Source organism: Notothenia coriiceps, unplaced genomic scaffold, assembly GCF_000735185.1.
Source record: "Notothenia coriiceps isolate Sejong01 unplaced genomic scaffold, NC01 NC01_scaffold00001460, whole genome shotgun sequence".
Classification (NCBI taxonomy): domain Eukaryota; kingdom Metazoa; phylum Chordata; class Actinopteri; order Perciformes; family Nototheniidae; genus Notothenia; species Notothenia coriiceps.
In genome coordinates this window covers 86,388-109,163 of record NW_011334161.1, presented here as the reverse complement: position 1 = coordinate 109,163, position 22,776 = coordinate 86,388, and the positions used below count along the sequence as shown (strand labels likewise).

The 22,776-nt window shown below is 38.9% G+C and overlaps 1 protein-coding gene across 1 annotated transcript in view; it reads right to left on the bottom strand.

The window, feature by feature from the left end:
* LOC104961385 (guanine nucleotide exchange factor VAV3-like) overlaps positions 1-22,776 on the bottom strand; it is a 41,644-nt gene that overhangs the window by 9,244 nt on the left and 9,624 nt on the right. Inside the window, exons 3-20 of the mRNA XM_010789679.1 lie at positions 22,290-22,382; positions 21,814-21,882; positions 21,625-21,728; positions 20,973-21,072; positions 20,004-20,099; positions 17,823-17,891; positions 17,354-17,440; positions 16,015-16,100; positions 15,778-15,910; positions 12,987-13,096; positions 10,787-10,888; positions 10,395-10,486; positions 9,637-9,659; positions 8,630-8,678; positions 6,891-7,021; positions 4,204-4,269; positions 3,922-3,956; positions 3,658-3,774 (exon numbers count right to left, since the gene is read on the bottom strand). Coding sequence (XP_010787981.1) covers positions 3,658-3,774; positions 3,922-3,956; positions 4,204-4,269; positions 6,891-7,021; positions 8,630-8,678; positions 9,637-9,659; positions 10,395-10,486; positions 10,787-10,888; positions 12,987-13,096; positions 15,778-15,910; positions 16,015-16,100; positions 17,354-17,440; positions 17,823-17,891; positions 20,004-20,099; positions 20,973-21,072; positions 21,625-21,728; positions 21,814-21,882; positions 22,290-22,382 — 1,562 coding nt within the window. The remainder of the gene's footprint in view (positions 1-3,657; positions 3,775-3,921; positions 3,957-4,203; positions 4,270-6,890; positions 7,022-8,629; positions 8,679-9,636; positions 9,660-10,394; positions 10,487-10,786; positions 10,889-12,986; positions 13,097-15,777; positions 15,911-16,014; positions 16,101-17,353; positions 17,441-17,822; positions 17,892-20,003; positions 20,100-20,972; positions 21,073-21,624; positions 21,729-21,813; positions 21,883-22,289; positions 22,383-22,776) is intronic.

The window sequence follows — 22,776 nt, the reverse complement described above, 5'->3', positions numbered from 1 at the left end:
ACCAGAGTCTGCTGGTGACTCTTTATTCCAGGTAATGCCTTAAAGGGGACATGACTTGTTAGCGGTTATTACAGACATGGGGTTTCTTTCTTCGACTGGTGGATTTAAAATCTTTTTGGAGGCATTACGAGCTAAACATTTTGAGCAATTAACAAGAAAAACATGATTAAAATACTTTCCTCCTTTGTTTTCCCTTAAATACTGTCGGAACCAATTAAACTTTGTAACAATCTATTTATCTTTTGAAAATAGCAGTTTAGTATTTTTTTCAAACCCAGAAGAGGAAAAAAACACAAATTAAAGGTGGGTTATGTAATTTATTTCAGAAACACTTTTTGTTATATTCCATGGAATGCTCTTAACATCCCGATAGCAATGAATATATTAAATGCTTTGACAATAAATACATTAATAAAATGTCATCTGTGGAAGCCGTGGCACTGTAAAAAGCACGACCAATCATCTGAGCCGGCCCGGCTAAAATAACTGGATGGCCTACCTGCCTGTCAGCCTTCCATCTGTGCACAAACTTATCTCGTGCCCTCATTGGTCATGTGCGCGTTCGTGTGTGTTGGAGGAGGGGCTCTGTAAGGAAGTGGCAGATTTGTTCCGGTTGTGTATTTTCAAATTCTAGCGCACTCGAGCTGGTTTCTCCAAAATTACCTACCCCACCTTTAACTAAATGTATGTTTTTTTGTTTAACAAATTAACTCATGATGAGAATCCAAGTTAAACTGCTACCATCCTGGAAACATGAAAAAGTTCCTACATTTTAAATATGGCTATGAGCAGGAAACAAATCACCCCTGGACAAAAGGGACATTGTGTCACCTATGGAGAAAATACTTTGAAATGTAAATGACTTAAAGGGAACTGTCCACCCTCAATATGTCTATGTTTTTATTAAATGCATTGTGTTGATCTGTTGATTAAATGTTGTATGATTGGTTTGTAGCTGTCACCACCAGCTTTAATAATGGGCCTTTTTAAAAAACATTTTGACTGATCGCAGTGAAAGCACAGGGGTAATTAATAACAGTCATGCTTCTTTTCCATATCAGTGTATCAGACAGCCTTGTGAATGAGCCAGCAAACACATTGACAAGGCTCTGACAGTATTCATATTATAAATTACACCTTTCCTACTATTACATGTCAAAATATCCACTGTGGATTTCTTCTTATTTTGCTTTACCTTTCTGTTAATTATTTCATGTGATTGTTTTATTAAAGCACCCCATGGATGTGCTCTCTTTACCCAAGATAAGAACATGCATCACAAAGAATACCTTTAAAACATAATGTAATGTAGGTGGGAGCAATAGGCCTGATCAATTAAGGAAATTATGAAATAATAATATGTCATGTGAGACTCATAGCTCAGACTACCTCTTTAAAACCGCAGTGTGGTCCGACCTTGAAGATACACACACACACACGTCTCTGTACATGCATACTGTTCGGCGCCAGTGGGAATGTGCCGTCAAGCCAATTGCAGACACAGTGCTGTACATTCCATGTGGCCCGCATGGTGATATGCATGTTACACCGGAGATGGATCTGTATTGTAAATCTCCCAATGCAGTGTATGAATGAGAAGAATGTGATCATGTTGCAAATTCGCAGATACATTATGACTATGGCGAGTAATACATTATTGATGTGTGTTGAGTTATATAGTGCCAGAGACAGATGAGCCCTGTTTGGTGAGTCTTTCCTTCCTCCTATAGGCTCCCAAGGCCACACACACACACACACACACACACACACACACACACACACACACACACACACACACACACACACACACGTGTTTGACACTAGACAGTTCCAGTTGATTAGTAGCAGTTCTCTGTATAAAAGCTCCATTATCTCAAATAGCCATCCTGATAATGATCTTAAGCAGTGAGACAGGCAATTAGGATTGGAGTGTTCAGAGACTGGCCCTGTACATCAAAGCTTTGAATGAGAGACGGTGTGAGTCCACCAAAACCAAATGGGCTAGAATGGTGTGTCACTGTCTAAATAGTCCTAACATCCAAACACAATTTCAGAGCGCACCCTCAATCGTTATAATCTCAGAGAGCCGTCATGTCAGGAGGTCTCGATTCCTTTTTATAAAACTGAACAAGCTCTGATGTAGCCTTAAAGATATTCACCAGTTAAATGGCCAGTGTTGTATTTCAAAGAGGAATACCGACACATTCAACTGGCAGATAAAGCAGACATTTTTTAAAAGCCTAAAGGGATTCAAGTTTTATCTACAATTCAAGTTGGTTTCTAGCCATCTTTTGAAATATATTTCTTAGACTGATAGCCAAAGAGTAGCAAAGAGTATGGTGCAAAGCTATCAGGCTCTCCTTGAAAATATGTCTGAGCAGAGTAGACGGTGGTAAAAATGATCATCAATTCCACATCTTCACAATGCTGCATTTAGCTGCAATGTGTGGACTGAGAAGACGATCAGGGTAAACTAAAATGAACTTCAATAATGTTAAGGTAATGAAGTACCTAATGAGCCCTGATGCACTAACACAGGAAGAATGAATGCTCAAATTAGAATAAAAGCATTCTCAATTACCTCTAGTGTGTAGTTGTGCAGAGATGTGTGGTTTGGTTTTTCCCAGTTTAAGGGATATGTATCTACCTGTATCTCAATAAAGATGCGTATCAGTTTGTTTGATGCTCAGAGTCTTTAAATTTAACAGCAACTAGTCTTTCCAGGAACAGACTTCATTTGCACCGGTTTTCATTTGGACTCTCTACTGTACTAAATAGTTCCAATAAAAACTTGCAACAGCATTGTCTGTGAAGTGCTAAAATAAACCGTAAAAGCAATGTGTGAACATACACAATTTTTTACTTGTAAGATACACTTGGGTTTCAAATAATTGAAATGCCAAATATGAGTCGTAAGAACTGTCTCCTTCTCTTTACATGTCTAAAAACTTTAGGGGGAGCATAAACAATCGTAAACAGCTACTGCTATGCTGACCTGACCAATGAGTATTTTTCCTACTTGTCTAATGTTATCGCAAATTCAAAGTCCCCTTACAGGCTTCATGTGATTTTGGCAAAACAGACATTAATCTTAATTCTGTCTCTCCATCTGGTAATAATTACATTAATTAGTGACCGTCTATGTTTTTTAGATATTTAATTGCTCTTTTTACTGAACTTTTAGTGTACATTTTTACCATCATGCTGCTGTGTTTATTGTATTTGTGTAACTCTGGCACAACAATTTCCTTCTGGATAAATAAAGTCTTATCTTATTTGCATTCAAGGATCAATCGTGATTCATCATAGCTGGCAAACTTTTTTCCATTCTTCATGATTATATAGTCACTGTAACTTCTTGTATTTCATTGGCCAGAGTTGAAAACAGCATGGCCTCATCCTGCTGCGGCACATCCACTTTTAACATTTGATGAGCTGCTTGTTTTCAGATACTGTTGTAGAGGGCTATTGTTTGCATGTGGGCGTTTGCTTAAATGATTCTTGCCACTCGCCTCTAACAATAAGGTGTTTTCGCCAACAAGATTGCTGCTGACTGCATGTGTTTTGTTTATTTCACCATCCTTGGTAAACTGAAGTGAGTGTAAATTGTAGCTTAAGTATGGGAATAAATGGAAAACAAGCCATCATGTCACTTACTTTATACTTATGGCATATTCAGTGCATTCTTTACTCCTGTGTCGAATCAGATAGGTGCTGTTTCCTCGGTCCAGAAGCTCCACCTCAGCCTGGTATCTCTCCATAGGCCCTGCAAACCTGAAACACCCATAAACAACTTCTGCACTTACAATGCAATCAATCATTCTAAACAGGATGAAAACAGTCAATGCAATAGATCAAATAGAGTAGGAATGACTTGTGGTTGTTGCAAGCAATCTGCAGTCATTTGTTGTTATCACTCACCAGGGCTGGGCCGAGTAATCGACAGGTTTTGGAACCTGGCATTGAAAAGAAGTGCTGTTATTTTGTGTTTAAATGGAGTCAATACACAGAGGTGCAGGTCATTTGTTGTGATGTGATATTCAAGCCACATCTAATGGCTAAAATCAGTCTTCTAGAGCGAAAAAGTGCAATTGAAAAGCCTTACATTTCAGTACCAAGACATCAATAGTAGCCATTATCCACTGAATGCATTGTAATCACACTCAGTATGTCTTATTGATCGTGAAAAATATGCACACTTACACATGGGCATGGCCTCACAGCGTCACTTGGAAAGAAGCCAATCTTGCTTGTTGCCAGGATTCTCCCCTGCAAAGGCAACTGGCTGTTAATCGCATTATATTTGTCTGGAAGCAACTACACCTCTCTCTCCCTCTCGCTGCCTTTTTCTCTTCCCCTCCCACACTAGCTTCAATAAATCCTCAGCAATTAGCACACAACAAGCGGTGCATCTAATTTGCAGCCCAAGTTAATTATGGTTCAAACTCTGCCGGCAGTTAGATTTGTACTGCATCAAAACAAGAGCCTCGTTTAACACTAAATAATGGATCTTATTCTGGTCTTTGAATACCCAAACAGCGCAAGCTCTTTGGCTTGAACTAAAGACTAACAATTGCATTTTAGCTAACCTGCCTCAAGCACAACATGAGCTTTATATGGAAATCAGTCATTCCTTCAACAAACACAGTGTAGACTTAATAAACCACTTTGTTTAAACAAATTACTTAATTTGTTTAAACAAACAGGCGGCTACAGATGTTCAGTTTATTTGTATAACCTTAGTACTCTATCATGTACATTACCTGGAAGACAGTAATATGCATATACAGTATATCAACATTAAATTACAGATAATTGGAGTTTCCAGTTCTGAGTTTGAGGTCAATTTGAAGTCCATTGAGTCAATCTGAGGAGACAGTGAGTGTTGAGGGCATGTGGAGCCCCTCATTCAGCTTCCTGCCCTGCATGCTCTCCTCCTCACTCTTCTTTATTAGAGTATGAAATGCTTTTTGGGACCGTGCAAGCCCCGGCAGTAACTAGATTGGAAAGCGAATCTTTACCCATCTCAATGATTCATTCTGTGTAATAACATTTCATCAAAGCTTTTTTGAAAGGCCCTCTCTATTTGTTATGCCTTCGATAAGCGTATGATAAAGATTAAACTTATTACTCTGTTGGCATAAACAGGCAGCAGCCAAAGGATCAAATGAAATTACAGTGATTGATTGTATTGTTCTGCCAGTGGGACGGGGGATAATTGCCTCTTGGGTAACAGGGGATATGAATTCTCAATGTTCTGTAATTCCATCCTCTGGCGCCACTGGGGACGCTGAAGATTAAAGGAACCCTGTGGGGATGTCATTGTAAACAAAGAGGGTTTTCTTTGGATTCAGTGTTTCCCACCGAAATGCATTGTGTGTGACCGCAACACCCTCACACACGTGTTGAGAACTCTTGCAAAGTCTTTATTTCATGCTTTGAAACTTATATTGTTTATATTTGAGTATTTTAATCCTTTTTTCTCTTTGTACACTGAATCCTACATTTTCTGGCTTATTACTGCCACCATCTGTTGATATGCTACCGCCCTGTGAAAAAAGTAAAAACACAGGCTACAAACCACAACATATAATGAAACAGATAACATAATAATAAAATAATATTAAAATAATAATAATAAATGTAATGTATATAGCACTTATTAAAGACACTTCAATATTGATTGATATAGTGACTTATTAAAGTACATGTGTGGATTGGAGTCAAAATCAGTTTCCCATTAACATTGCTGTCCAATAGCCTTGCACATGTGATGTATATATAATTGCATCTATTCACTGCTATGCAAAGCCAGAACAATTAGCTAATTGGATCTGACTTTTTGGTGGAGGGCCTTGTTGCAGTATCATTATGCACCCTACTGGAATAGACACAAATGTGTATTATCATTTAATTCCTTTAATTATCCCCCTCCAGCATGCATTGTTGCCATGGCAGCAAACAATGCAGTGCCATCAGGTCTGCAGCGTGACATTCAGCGAGTCGTTCTTTCGGCTTACAAGAAGTCTCCCGGCATTCATGTCCTCTCCATCCACCTTGTGCTCTTGCCACAACAGAGAGAAACATGGAGCATAGGAAATCTGGCCAGGTGCCAAATCCCAGCGGTGCCGTTGGCAAAGACTGCAGTCTGATTGGAGCAGCACCAACATGAGGATGAGGCTTTAATGCAGCCGTAAAGCACAGTGAGAAACAGCTAGGGAGTCTGCCGGAAGACCCCAGATAAATCGCCCCATCCTTTCAAAAATGGATAAGGTCAAACGCTGTCAACCTTTGGCTGACCTCGTGAGATGGTTGCTAAATGTGCCTGTGCTCGAGGTTGTGCACCAACCATTAAAACGTCCTCCAGAGACTCCCATGTCCGCTGTTTTATCGTCGTTCTGTGGCACTCAATTAATCAACTGAAGCCACTAATTGGTTAGATCATCTGATGGAGGCTGTGATTCAATCCGAGGAGTGAAAGAACAGACAGATATCCTACTTTTAATGTAACTGGGGTTCTGCGGAGTTCAAACAGATATTTCGACTCATATTTCTAATTAACGCTGACCTCATCATTTTGTCATATTTATGGCTCACCTGACAGGACACAGAATGTGATAAAACAACCTCGCTATGATGTGTGATTTATAAACAATAACGGCCAAAGGAGATAAATTGTCGATGTCACCCCGTTAGTTTCAAAGCTTTTATCGGATAGAAGGACGTGCAGCAGGTAAGAGGGAGAAACGGTGACATGCGGCACGGCTTCAAACCCATGACACTGCAAAGACTTTGCGTGCACTGAGCCAACCCGGTGAGCCGTGACATGTTATCTTTTCATAGAGTCACAGATGTTCAGATAAAACGAAGATGAGCTGAGTGACACGCACCTGCCACCAGGAGCTGTGCAGGTCGGCAAACATCAGTTCAATGACATCCCCCGCATGAATGCTTAGTGGGGGCCCACACTGCGGATAGGGGATGCCACTGTAGTCTCTGATCACAACCATCCTCGGTAAACCTGGCAGACAGGGAATACAAACACATGCACACTCAACTTTTTAAACATTTATCGGAGAGTCTTATGCAGAGGAAGATACAGCAGGTGCAAGATAAATAATATTGTGTAGCATGAATGAGTCTAAGAAGGTCTTGGTCATACATAGTCACAGTATTTTGTATCTATTAAATGTATGTTCAAAAATACTGTTAATGTGTACAACAAAGAGATTGAAACTGAGTTACACTGTATGTTAATTTCTTCTTAACTAAAAATGTGATTTTAATGCTTTTAAGTCTAAAGGAACTATTATTTGCAATAGAGCCAACTGGAACTACGTCTATATGAACAGTGGGCATATGTTTGATGCATTTCCTGTTACTTTTACTTGACTTCTTAGTCACAACAGTAATATCTCGCTCTTGAGTACATTTCTATTTAACTGCAGCAAGCTGAAGTGAGCAAAAACATGATTTTTGGATCCTGATAAGTTGCTATCTAATTGCAGATTTTCAGTTAACTAAGAACGACTACGTACATTTTCCGTGACACGCTGCATCGTATTGAGTTGACAGCAGAAATCTCCGAGGCATGACTATCTGCATGAATACGCACTGGGTGATAACCTATTGTTGTTTAATACAAAAGTATGTATTTTACACATTTTCCTAAAAGTCTCAGCATGTATTATCCCTCACAGGTACATACATGTGACTTCCTGACAGTCATGTTGATTGAACCAACACAATGGAACAATCCAAAAGACAGGGATTGACAGTCACAGGGAAATTAATCTCTTTGGTTCGTGTACGGTGCAGCTCCAATCTTTTCCCTCGGCATGGCAGACCAACACAGCCACAAGCATCCAGCTAAGGCTAAGACTAGACGGCCCTGCCAACTTTAAAGACACAGCCACTTACTCTCCACAGACTCACACATCTAGCCCCCTCAGACACATCTCCCCTCCAGCCATGGCTCCCCTGCAAACCAGCCCGAGGAAACTATTAGCTGCCGGTGACCTCAGATGAATGGAATACCTCAAATTCATGTTTTTAATAAGAACAATAAGCATGGCTGTCTTTCTAATAAAGCCCCTTATGGAAATTGATTTATCACAAAGGCACAGCTCAGCGGTTGAGGCCGAGGCATATAGACAGCTGGAAGTGCTTTTCCGCCAGCGTTTCTCCTGCAGGAGTCCTCATAATGACTCCACCCACTCCAATTCATCTCAATGCCGTCTCGGGTGTAGGCATCACAGCATGCGGCGAGAAAAGGCTTTGTGCATTGGTTAAGGATCCCTTCTACATCCTTTTATTCATAGGTTATTCTTACTCAAATATATCAGTCAACAAAAAGAAACTGCTGTTGCTCTCCTTTAAACCCATTTCGTGAGCATGGGAGATTCACGTCCTTGCATTTCCAAGAAGAATACGTTGAGCAATATTTGATAAATAATGTGAGGTTTTGTAGGTTTGATACCATCTGAGGGAAAGCTATAATCTTTTTCCTTCAGGTCTAACCTTGGCCTCTGACTAACCGTGCCATTTTCCTCATGTTTGTTGTGTCTGAATTGAGAAACAGCTTAAGAAGGTTCATACAGTAGAGGCAGAGTTCCTCAGCCATACTGACCTGAGTTTGGTGGTGTTGGGATTTCCTGTTGTTGGGGAGAGGAAGTACCCTAAGCAAAACGGAAAAAAATAAATAAAGGAAGGAAGGAAGAAATATGGAGAGAGAAATAGACTGGCCATTCAATCAGCCGAACAATGAGTCACACTTTTAAAAACAATTATCTGTGAGTGTTTACTCTTTGGATGTTTGGTCTAACTATTTTACATAAAAGAGTAAAATGAAGGAGGTCTGTTTCTGAGCTTTTTTTCTTTGTCGGAAATTATATATGAAAATATTATCCACAAACCACCTGGATATCATAGACTAGTCTTCAAATTAGCTGTCACAAATTACAAAAACAGGGTTTTAAAGGTAAAAGCCCTCGTACTTTTCTGACAGGTTAATTATATTGAGCTTCTAATGTGACACAGAAAAAGTAATAAATATACTTTTTGAGAGTTTAATTATGCAGCGTCCACACGGCGGGTGGGCGTGTCTGAAACTCGACCAACAATCAATTACATGAATCTCCCGCCCCGGACACAGGGGCACGCGGTTTGATTAGCTAGACCTTGTACTGGCATATGATTTGATTGGCTGACGCTTCCGTCGAAGCTTCAAAAGTTGAACATTGCTCAACTTTTGAAGGAGCAACGTGAGCAACGTGAGCAACGCGTAGCGACGCTCCCACAATGCAGTTCGGCGAAGCGTGACGTCACCCCATTCAAAGTGAATGGGCAGAAGGGTTGAAGCTTCAACGCACGCCGCCGTGTGGACGGGCCTATGGTTTATAGTTTTATTTTTACCTAAGATCCATTATATTTTCGATTCAAAGTGAAGTGACAGCAAACATTAACTTAGTCTTAACCCACAGAGCAGCAGCAGTAGATCTTATTGGTCATCTGTTATGAGTTGACAGGAGTTTGGCCAATCACTCCACATGTATTGGTGAATATGATCTTATCTGCTTTGTTTTGCTTCAATAAGTACATAGGCGTAAGTTACGAAGAAAAACAGTAGACACTTACCTTGGGCTTCAGCTTGGTGGAATCTGCAGTCAGGTGAGAGACAAACAAAGTGAGAAGAATACAATATGAGTGTGTGGTCGCTTCCTGACATACAACCTCAACTGTCAACCTCTGCTGGCCCTCATCACGCCCCAGAATACATAAAGACCACCGCGCTGCTGCTCCAGAAAAGCATGTCAAAGGCCTGAGCTGCCTTCAGCTGTCGGTGAGGGTAATGTACCTGGACTACAGCCCCACACTGGTGACAAAGAGCTGAAGCTTCACACGGGAGTCAGATGCAACAATGGCTAAATATCTTTAGAGCACAATCTGAATGCTAAACGTCATAGGTAATGTGCAGTTTTTCTAAAAACACTATTTTAATTTTCTTTGAAGAGGGAAAAGGGTATGTTTGAGAAGCAATGTGGGCATGGGGAACGCTAAGTAAGAGAAGATCAAGGGGTTATATATTCAAAAGCATGGAGGCTATGAATATTTACAACAAATGCCATAGCATGCCAGCTGTTAGATAAGATGTGTACAAGGTTGGCAATCTGGCGTGTGTGTGTGTGTGTGTGTGTGTGCACTTGATCCATTTAACGAAAATCTGCCTCTTGGATTTAGATATTTTGTGTGCGGAAAATTAGGCGCTAAAGGGAACTTTCCCGAACAATTAGGAAATGATTACAGTGGTGTTCACAATAAGTTTAAAGGGACCAAAGTGTTAACATGTGAAACACAACACATTTAGTTTTTCTCCATTGTGACTTCCCTCTCACCTGTTCTCCCGCAGATTCCCAGTCGTCCCAGACACTCCTTATGAGCCCCCAGCCCACATTTAACACAGAGATAACCCTGGTTAAAGATGCCCCTGAAAAACAAACACAGGACATACTTCATGTATAACTGCCTCTTTAAGAGAGGCAATGTGACATTTAAGAGAGAGGATACATTAAAAGACAAAACATTTTGAAGACTGAAACAAAAAATGTCATGGTGTTTCTTTCATATGTTCAATAAAGTATAACACATATTTGAAAGTGAATTTGAATAGTGCAATAACACATGATGACCTGCCAACATAGGACAATTAGTGTTATAGTTCATGTTCACCCTTTACAGCTGTGGTTCATAAGGACTTCTGATCAAAAGCATACAGTAAAAATATTACCTGAGCAAGAGGTGACAGAAACTACAGGAAGTGATTCTCTCAAAGGTGTGCATCTTGAACTGGTGGGAGTTGTGGTTCGCTTTCTCAGGGCGAATATTTGATCTAGGACAGGGAATAAGAACAAAACATTGTTAAATGAAAACAAGAGTCTATAATCATACTGTGGTAAATGGATTGACATTTGCTTTGGTGTATGAATGCAAAACAAATACTTAGAGCAAAACAGTCAAACAAAAAATAAAAGCAGGTAAGAACATAAAGAAAGAAAAAACTAAATTTGAAATGAAAGAGCTTTGTTTGTTTGTTTATTAGGTGGTATTTTTGTAAAAAATTATCAAAGGAAAAATCTGTGCTTTATTGTAACTGATATGACTTGGGAGTAGAGGATATAAGAATGGTGCGCGGTTGTGTTGATGACAAGCAGGGGAAATGTTTACCATGTTAACCATCTTAAAAAACATCAGGGGGTCAACATTTAAAAAAAAATAATGGCACTGCAGGAAAACGTATGGGATTCCCAAAGTCATTAGGATGTATGGGCAAAATGTCCTCGTGCAACCTATCCAATGTTTGTTGAGATATTTCAGTCAAGCCCTGAAAATTACTGTGTTTCTCGGTAGTGAGAACAACTTTCTTTCATTTAACTCAATTAACAAAATATTCTTAACTATTTCCTCCTCAACTGAACAAAACAAATGTGTTGTGGCAAAAACAAATAGCAATTTGTTCCTTCAACTGACTGAAGTAAAAGCAATTTTCCCCCCAGTGCATCTTTACTTGTATGAAGAGGACTTGAATTGGCCCGGACAAATCAAATTTTGAGCTGCATGTGTTCAGAAGTGAGAGGGGAAACATGCATTCGCAAATAAGCACCCTTTCATGGAACATGAACAAACATGACTGAAAAAAACCAAAACCTCTTTTTGGTTGAATACACCATCCAGAAGCCACTTAAACTGAGTGCTCCTATAAGTGGCTCCTTCATCAGCAGCCCATACAGGTACAATGTTCCCTTTCTGAAAAGACCCCTACTAGGGTCCTTACCCAATATATACGCACACACACACACACACACACACACACACACACACACACACACACACACACACACACACACACACACACACACACACACACACACACACACACACACACAGTTCAGTTTTCTGACACAAACCCTGTATCTGCAGAAAACTGTTTTAGGGGGTGGAAAATAGTTATTTGTTCTTAACTAATTTTAATAATTACATGTTTTTTTTCCAATATTTTGAGCAGGCGTTAAGGGCCAAGTGGTTGTATAGGTTAATGCATTTGTACTGCAAGTTCAAGTAAGAGAAATAAATACTTTGAAGTAAAGTAATTAGCACATTTTAGTGGGTGATAAATGGTAATTGAGAGGGATAATCTTTGTATGAGTCTCTTCATTGTTTTGAAGTAAAAGGCTTCATAACAATACCTTTAAATTGCACATTGATTAATCTACCTCCCTACACGCTGCATTGTTTTGCCGCTGTGCACAGATCAAGTGTAATCCAAAATGGTATTCTGCAAGGCCATAGCAGATAGTCAGCATGCATTTCAGAAATATTGTATTCATACATATCCGACAAAAACACAAAAGCATTTGTTCAGTCAATCAGATTGGGATGTCAAAACAACACTGTACACTCCTGAATCAACATTACAAAGGATGCAGACAGGATTCTGCCCGAGAAATCCTCCCACTGTTACAAAATAATACAAAAGATATACCTCCATAAATCGCTGATTTGAAGAAGCATCGAGTCGGAGGGACTTCTTTGTAGTTTTGCAGCTCTTTGGCAGAGTTTATGTGTGTGTGTGTGTGTGTGTGTGTGTGTGTGTGTGTGTGTGTGTGTGTGTGTGTGTGTGTGTGTGTGTGTGTGTGTGTGTGTGTGTGTGTGTGTGTGTGTGTGTGTTATCATGCTGTCAGCAGTGTGTGTTTGATTACAGCAAAGACCTGATCAAACACTGCACATGAGAGTCAACACCTCTCTCTCGGCCTTGGAATACCATGCATGCGAATGACAAATAAACAGTACACACACACACACACACACACACACACACACACACACACACACACACACACACACACACACACAGCTTTTTTTCCAGTGACATACATACAATGGTCTACTGTGTTGTGTCCTGACTGGTATTCACGTCTCCCTGTACTTACATGGCCATTTCAAACTGATCCAGCCACTTCTTCTTTAGTTCTCTGGTCTTGAAGAAGAGTTCAAAGCCTGTGTGCCCCTGCTGGTGAGTCACGTAGAACCCGTAGCACCACTGGGGAGGACAGAAGGAAAACAGGCATGTTCTCATGAAGGCATACGTACATTTGCAAATGGATGTGCATAGAAAGGAAATGTAATGGTTATCTGTAATGATTATCTAAAAGAGTGTACACTTTAAATGATGACTGGCTCAAAACTACAATTTGAGTTAAAAATGGGTGTTTCTCCTTTAAGAGTTTGCATGGTTTTTATTTGTGTTTGATAAATCTCAGAAACCCATGAATAGATAGGATGTGTTTGTAGGTATACAGGGCGTGATACTCTGAGACTGGCGGTTACATAAATACTTGCGCTGTTTCCAATACCTAAGAAGCATACAGTAAAGAGACACATTCAACTTGTGTGGCTGTTAAAAAATGGTAAATATGTTTTAAAAAATGAAGAAAATAACCTGGAAACACAAGTGTAATCGAGGGTTGATTTAATGGGCTGACGTACTACCATTAATGCTGTCTTCAATAACTTGGTGCCACTGGGCTCAAAGATCAACCAAGGATGCTGTTATATTTTGTCATTGTCAAGAGAGCAGCAGCAAGAGCAGTTTAACCAAAGCTTGCCCAAAGAGGACTTAAGCTGTGATGACAGAAAGGCAGAGTCTCCTAATCTGCCTCCAAGGAACCAAAGACGCTGTTCGATCTTTCCTTTCCAAACACAACTTAGATTTAGAAACACCATCAAAACTTTTAAACCACAGTTGCAAAAGTCCTCTCCTAAAATAATTCAGGGAGTAAAACATAACTATTGATTGCTTGTTTTCTCTTTAGCCATCCATTCCCAGCTTGGACCACCAAATAAATACTACGAGTAGAACACTCACCGCGTTAAACGCCTTAACCGTGGCCATATTTGGGAAAACATTTCAATCAATTCCCAAGCCTCTTAGTTTTGGCCACCCTAATCTGTTGCAGCTTGTTTGTGTCATACCTAATAAGAGGAAAAGTGGTCCAGGTTTACCGGGCAGTGATTGGCCAGCCTTGCAAAGTCCTGAGAGTTAAGGGCTCAGCTGAGTGTTAAATCATTGATGACTGTGTGTGTGCTCAGCGGCGCCACAATCACACTCTGAAGTTTCATTTAGTAGAAAATGATATAGAGCTATAAGCAGCCTTGGAGGTCTGCACACATTCATCACCCGATATTAGCATCTCTGTCCTGCGGTGTGTGTGTGTGTGTGTGTGTGTGTGTGTGTGTGTGTGTGTGTGTTGAGGTGGATGTAGGTACACAGTATCTGTATGTCTGTGGATATTTGTCTCTTCTTTGTGTTTCTGTGTCTCGTTACCAATTAAGTCTTAGACCTGTCTGGCAAAATATTGGAAATTGAACAGGATAAAAATGAAGACGAGCAAATTGCACTGTGTTATTATATGTTATTAGAACAAGGTTATTTGCTTCTAAAACCCGGTATAATGCTAACCACACACATAAACACATCAGGACCATGACCATAGTTGTTAAACACCAATCACTGCCAGACACATGTCCCAGACAAACATACAACACCCAATCACACTATCATTCCACAATGCAGTAAATGAGGATGATAATGGAGTCAATTTGGTTTAAAAAAACAAACAGAATCATTCCACTCTGGCAAGCTGTCAGTTTCACATTAGCAATCAGCTAATGAGTGAGAAGACACCATCTGTGGGCATACATCAACAAGACATCAACAAGTCCCCTTCCCTGCGATAACGTTCCCACAGGGCGGAAAATAGCATACTCTGTACAAACTGTGTTTGGTCACCGACCCCACACCAGCGAGGGAGAGAAGAACTCTTACATGGCATCCAACATCTCTCATGTTATGGTTTTGGTTCAGTTTTTTAAAGCTGGATTACAGAAAAATTACCAACCATGTTTTCATGCAAAACAGAGATGTCCAAACTTTTTGAATCGGCCCTCAGCAAATTCAAAAAGTATAATGGGATGCAGCCCCCAAATGAAAATTGAGCTTGTCTTGTATTGTACTTCTTAAATACATCTGTAAACATATATCACATAGTAGTATTCATGTGTTAATAAACCCACTTTCAGTCAAGTAAATCTAAGTTGATAAGAAAAACGCCAACTAACTTATTTACATAACATCCTGGAAATATACCCTTCCTATTATATTCCTATGATAAACAATCTAAGGCTTCTGTTGTAAGGAATGAGCTGCTAACACAATAAATGAAACCCTATGGAAAGCTGTGATGTAGGCTGTTGTATCAAGAATAATTTACTTAGATGTTGCTAACTTATAACTTCACTTGTGAGGCAATAAACCTCACCTCTAGTGAGTGGCCCAGCCCTTCGAATATCTTTTCTTTATGTGGCCCTCATTGAAAAAAGTTTGGACACCCCTGATGTAGGAGAAACCCTCACGTTTTGGAGAGTCACAGGGTGGATAAACAAATAATTTTTTCACTCATGGAAACGGGCTTGGTGGAGGTCTGCTTTCTCCAAGTGCCCGTCTAGTTTAAGTTATCAAATCTAGAGGCGAACAGAGGTTGAACTGAAACATTTCCATGGAGTGGTTTACTGATATTTAATATAATCAAAACAAGAGGGACAATATTAAAGAAATTCATCCAATATTCAACGCAATATGAAGTGCACAAATACTCATATACAAGCGCATTATGTGTACATGTGCATGTATAGAGGTATATTGTGTTTTCACGGTCAACTGACCTTTTTACTCTCTTTGTCCGTGGTGGGGTTGTTTGTGATCTTAAAATAGTTGAGGTCGAGGATTTCCTTCATCTCATAGTTGTCTCCTCTTCTCTTGCAAACAATGACGGCCACATCAAATAGGAAGATGTGTCTGTAAATAAGACAGAATGTTAAATATCTTCATCAGACATTTCTTGTGTGTTGAATGTGTGTCCTAATTTCTTTTTCAGGATGAAGAAGGTGAAACAGAACAACCTGTCCTGTTTCCTCTTGTCCACACTGGAGACCATGCGCACTTCTCCGTCACCTTTCGGGCGACCAAAGTTGATTAGAGGCTGATTCTAAAAAGAAAGAAAAATATATAAAATATGCATAGATAATACAGGACAAAGGTATTCCAAATGAAAGCATATGAAAGTAACCAATCATAGGCAAAAACATTGTAGTAAAAGTTCAAATGTGTCACTAGGGAAACATTTCCAGCATTAACCATCTTTTGCATAATCAGCGTATCTCAGTTACTTTTTAAATAACCGAGATATCCACCACTAATACCACATCATTGTCTCTTTTCGATAATCCAAATGTATCTATATTGTATTCCCAGTGAAACATCATGTAAGGTATGTCACAATCAGCAGATCAGTCCGAGCAGACTCTTGATACATTCTGCCATGACATTCACTCATTCCACCATTTTTGTTCAATCAAGACAGGATGGTGAACTTAACCTGACAACTGAGTGATGCTGCTGGTTACACTTTTGTACAACTTTCTACTCTTTCTATCAACTGAATTCTTTCTTCACCACCATATATCGTCCTTTTCCACTTTCTTACTACCCCTGTTTGTGATAGCATATTTTCCCTTCTGTATTCCATATATTACACCTTACATAAAGGTGATATCCCTGAGGGGCTTTACTGTATCATATGTCCCTTATTGAAATGTAAAAGCTGTTTAATTTGAACAATAATAACTAATAACTCATACCTTTAACTGGTTTAAGGCTGTGTGCACAATTGTTTTCAGAAAATGTCAGAAAATGCAATTCCCCAGTGCCTAAGGTGACGAATTAAAATGTCAACATAAATATACTGACATAAATATATGGTTTTTTTTATCAGGATAAACAAAATAAACAAATCCTCATGTGAAAAGTTGGAGACAGGAAATATTAAGCATTCTTTCTCCTTTTTTTTGATTGAAATATTTAAACATTATGAAAATTGTTAATTTAAATGAATTCAATGTGAATAATTAGGGACCTTATGTTCAAATGGAAAGTGATGAAAATGGAAAGAATAATAAAAAAAATCGACATATATAAATACAGTGGCCGACATTAACAAAGATTAGATGAATCCAGGGAAAGCAAGTAAAGTATTTTTACATTTTTACCAGCATTAACCCTTTTAGTCTTGAGTAAGAGCAGTTCTATCTTGTAATACTGATGAATTATTTCAGGGTGTGCTATTGAAAGACCATGTTTGGAAACTTGACTCAGAAAGGTGTCTGTGACCTTCTGATGTTTCTCACTTTTATAAGAGTACACAGACTGCTGCTAATGGATATAGAAATCGATTTGATTTACCAGGTTTTCAATAGACCGCTGGTACTGGTCGATCTCTCTTATAGTCTCATTGTCTCTCTTCACCTCGTTGACAAACTGAGCCAGGTCCTGAGAGACACAAATACACACAAACACACACACACATTTTCTATAGTTAATAATAGTCTGGGGGAAATGAAAAACGTTGTGTCGGGTATTTTCTTGCTTCTGTGATCTGAGTTAAGATTCCATGTAAATATCATTTGTATGATCCAAGCCTTCATGTTTTCTAAAGCTATGCATTTCCTGTTTGTTTTGTCCTTAAACCAACTGCCTGTCAGGCTCTGGGTCCCCACAGGATCAAAAACGTTTTATATTTTTGCTTTTTCAAATCACAGCCATTTGCAGCGGAGAAACGTGTGATTTTCGAGACAGTCTGAATCAGCCTGCTCTTGGTAAAAAGCTTGAAATACAAAGATGAGGGACCATTAATATTGAGCACTGCACTTACTTTCATGGCATCAAGTGCAATCTTCAAGTTGCTCTTGTCAGCAGCGTCGTGAGTGTGTTTGACTAGCTCCTGTTAGAGCAAGACAGAAAGGAAAGGATGGGTACTGTTCACACACCAAACTCACACATTCACACACACACATTCAGCACAGGTTGTTTAAATGTCAACATGTCATCTTCTTAGCAAAGAAACTGGTGTGTTGCTCTAGAATTGGAAGACAATTTCCTTAAATGTATCCTTTTTGATGGCAAATGGGGAGTTTTTAGCTGAAGATTGACAAATTGGATCCAATTAATGGCATCAAATGGGGGAGGGAAACAGTTTACTTTTTGCTTCACGACATTATTTGACAGCTACAGTATATTCAGTAATCACTTTGAATTTTGAGATTGCACTTGCAAAACATGTGATCAGTAGATAGAATTGTCTTTACCTCAACCAGCAATAACATTAAAATAATTGAATCGTTCATAATTTCATTGTAAAACACTTGTGTTGGTAGGTAAACTGCATAAAATCACCATTTGTTCTCAGAAGGCAGGTCAGTTCTTGTACATTTAATTAATCTTATTTACATGCAGAAAATGAATGTGAGGCAGAGATTGGCACGTGCTGTAGAAGTCAAATTATTAATGTCAAATAATCAGGAAATTGAGGACACATAATTAGGACCTGTTTTTCTTCAGGTAATAAACTAAATATATATATGACTTCTTGAAGCTCCACAGCTTTATAAAAAGACTGTCAAATGCCATTTTATTGCCAGGCAGGAATATAATATATATATACATTATTATATTTGCATAATAACCACATAATGACAACATTATTCTGCCATTACCTTCAAACATGTCACCATGAAATCTCAGGAGAATAATAATCAAATTACACCAACATGTACATTATATATATATATAATATCGAATATAAAAGGTGTGTGCAATCTTTAGGTATCTTGGCCCTTTATTAAAAATCGTATAATATTAAGTATTCCTTCGCAATGCTACAGTTATGTTGCCTTGCTGAGCTGTGTCTACTTTTCCATTCATTTCACCACTTCCTCTTCTATTTCTGTATTTTTTACCCACTTCCCAAAGTCTCTCCTCAGGGGGCCTGAACACTCAGGATCACCACTATTTACCACGGTGGCCTTTACCCTCTAAAACCATTTAAAACAGCTCTCTAGTTATTGTCCTCATCTCTCCTGCCAGCTGCAGTCTGACCTCTGATCATCATACTAACCAGGGGAGAGGGTGTCACACAGTTATCAGTGAAATTGTTTTTTTTTTGAAAGGCTACGTGTCTACAGGAAGCAAGAGTGTAACCACACTGCAACACATAGATATAACCATGTAGAATATAATTATAGTTCCATGCGTATATATCCATTTTACACTCAGGTGAAAGACTCTCCTATAAATGATCTTCCCCTAAAAAGGAGAATCTGTTGACTGAAATATATTGAGTTCAGGTGGAAATGATGATTCTTTATTCATTAACTGCACCAATGTTTAAGGGATGTGAAATACAAAGAGTAAATGCAACACTTAAATTAATTGTCAAAATAGATAGGGTTTTTTTTAATCTGAGATTCTGTGCAGGGAGGAACATGAGAAGCTAAATTGTGGAGAATGTCGCCCTCAAGTGGTCACTTTTCTACTGAAAGAAGCACTTAATAGGCCCACAATTTGAATCAACTGAAATTGACAAAACCCCCCTTGTTATAATGTAATTAATAAAGTAAAACAATAAAATTGGCAGTGTTTGATATCCTCAGAGAAGGAAATATCACTTTACCAAGTAAAACCTGGGTAATGTTGATGTTTTTCACGTCAAAATAACTTCTATGTAGGTGGCTTGGGTTAAAGCTGTACGCCTCAAAGGTTACAATGGAGTTTTTAAATCAAAAACCTTATACACCTTAATTTTGTACTTTGTCATTTTACTTCCACTCAAGATTCAGCAAATCCATTCAAAGATGACCAAACAAATCTAAGTCAGGGGACAGGAGAGAGACCGGGAGTGATAAGCACACTTTTCCATAAAGGCTGATCTCTAGAATTTTAAAAAACGGTCCGCCGCACCCGCACGAACATGTGGGTTTGCTATCCTGGCCCCAAAATGGTGGAATGAGCTCCCCATTGACATCAGGACAGCAGATCAGAAGTAACAACTCCCTACCTGAAGTAGTAGATGGTACTTGAGGACTCTCTGCATCGGGACCACCAGCAGATCTCTCAGTGTAAACTTCCCATTGTTGGCCCTCTTCGAGCACTCCTGCAACAAATACAAAACACTTATTTGTAACAGCACAAGCTACATTCATCATTATACAGAAGGCGTTGGTGTTGTTGAGACTTTTCACACGGACTGATCAACCAAGAGACACAACTGCGTGTTAACCATAGCTTACATGTATCTGTTGCTGTTTACTTAAGGGCTTTGACTCGTCACAAACCAAATTGTAAAATCTGGTATGAAATATCTGTGTATCCTATTTGGTTTAAAAGGGCATGCTACAAGTTCAGAGTTTTCAAAGAAATTACATAAAACATATATTTTACACATATATCACGAAGTATCCTATATTTAATTTTATTTCAAATATATCACATAAAGTCAGCAATTGTAATTGATGGTTACTAGTATTATATAGCTTTTCAAATGTTTTAAAGCTGAGACAACAAGCAATAAAGTAAATGTATGTGTAGTGTACAAGATGAACACTAGGGGTCGCTGGAAAAACTGTATCTGTGAGAGATGTTTGTGTGTGTGTGTGTGTGTGTGTGTGTGTGTGTGTGTGTGTGTGTGTGTGTGTGTGTGTGTGTGTGTGTGTGATTCAGGTATTTTTTTATTTTTTTATTTTGATTTTGATATACTTTATTAATCCCCGTGGGGAAATTGTTTCTCTGCATTTGACCCATCCTAGTGTTAGGAGCAGTGTGCTGCCATTTTGAACGGCGCCCGGGGAGCAGTGTGGGAACGGTGCCTTGCTCAGGGACACCTCGGTAGCACTTGGTCTTGCCGGGACTTGAATTGGTGACCTTCCAGTTGCCATGCCAAGTCCCTATCGACTTCGCCACCACCGCCCACTACATATTTTTTAATTTTTTTTTTTTGTTTGATTTTGATATATTTTATTAATCTCACCTCCAGCTTCAAGCGAACCTCCTCTTTCTCTTTGCTAATGATGTCTAAAACAGCAATGGCAATCTCCACCCGACTGCAGTATATCCCATAAATGAGCAGTCTATTCAGAGCAAACACAGGATGAAGGGGGATTAGAAAGGGAAATGGACTGTGAGTGTGTGCAGAGGCCAGTTAGTGATACAGTGCTAACTAAAGATTAGATAAGTGTAACATGAATATGTTGCGTTCATGTTGCTTGTGACAAAGATGGTATAACGTTAACATTACGTCAGTGTATAAGAAAGTAATCCTTCCTCTTACATGCGAACTTGCACCTGTTGTGTCCCTAAATAGAACACTGCGTGAAATCTGAACTCAACACGTAGATGCTTGATACATAATTAAAATGTAAATATTTGCAAACATCCTGCATTCAATTCAAAAGGTCTGATTTAAAGGAAGTGTGTTTGGCAATGTTTCTCTATTAAAAGTCCATTGCAAGTGAAATAACAGTGATCAACTGAACCTAAAATGAACCCTCTTTAAATATAAAGCCAATTAAATGTAACTCAACAAAAAAAAAGGAAATGATGTGAGGTGCCACTGCAGTTATAACTCAAATACGGTCCTCGCAACACAACAATACATTTGATTGGATGTTAATTATAAATACCTTTCTTTGTAGCTAATGAATATCTGGTAGAGGTTTAAAGCATTTTTGTTTAAGATGGAGTCCTGCACGTCGACCATCAGGCTCTTGTGAACTTTAACCAGGTCCTGAGAAAGAAGACATCCTGTTTATCTGGAAATTAAAATAATATTTCCACGTCATTTGACAAGAAGGGAAACTTGTGGCATTTACCGTTATGTTGACAAACACTTTGTCAATTTCAGCCGCAGAGAAGAATGTCCTCAGAGGATTCAGGAAATACTGCGGAAAGAAATTATTTATATCCTGAGTGAAACCTCCATTTCCTCCTCTCAGATTATTTCACTTAGTCATTACTTAACTGGAGTCAATAACCAATATTAAAGGTCATTTTAAATAATAACAACAGCTACGGGTCACAAATACTGGAACTAATAAAATACATCACATTGGACGTCACATAAAGGGCAAATGTTCTTGAAACTCACCTTTTAAATGACATTTAAAAATAAAAAAAAGCCTAGATATATTATTTGTCCACAGACTTAAAGAAGGTTGATGGTGACATTTCTCTACTTTGTCCATTGATCACATTTCAATACATCTACACCCAATTTGTGATTTTACACAAAGAAAAGCATATTGTTTATGATCTCATTGCACTATAGACCAGCTGGATGTTTGTGTACCTTCTCGATGGACTCCAGGGTCTCGGTGTATTTCTCCTCCGTCTGTTTGATCTCTGAGAGGCAGCAGCTCCGGACATCCACCTCCGCCTGCTTCTGGAAAGACGCACACCTTAGAAAGTGATGCTTAAACATTACTATCTTTACATTTGGTTATATCTCGTACACTAATGTGAGCTAGTTTATGCAGAATATGCACTCAGAATACTACAAATAAATAGATGGAGGACGATGGATAGATGGAGGGTCTTATGCTTTGTATTTGTAGTATATGTAAGTAGTATTGTCCTAGTTTGGTTCTGTTGATGGTGAAGATAGTTCAATTATTTTCAGTGATATGGTCCTTCATACTTAACCAAACTGTGAATTCTTGACGAAGGTTAAGAGGGAAATTAGTCTGACATGGTCATTATAAATATTGTTTTAGATTAATCTACCTAACAGTTAGGTGACTATGTAACTTGCTACAATATTAGAATTCTGCTTACAT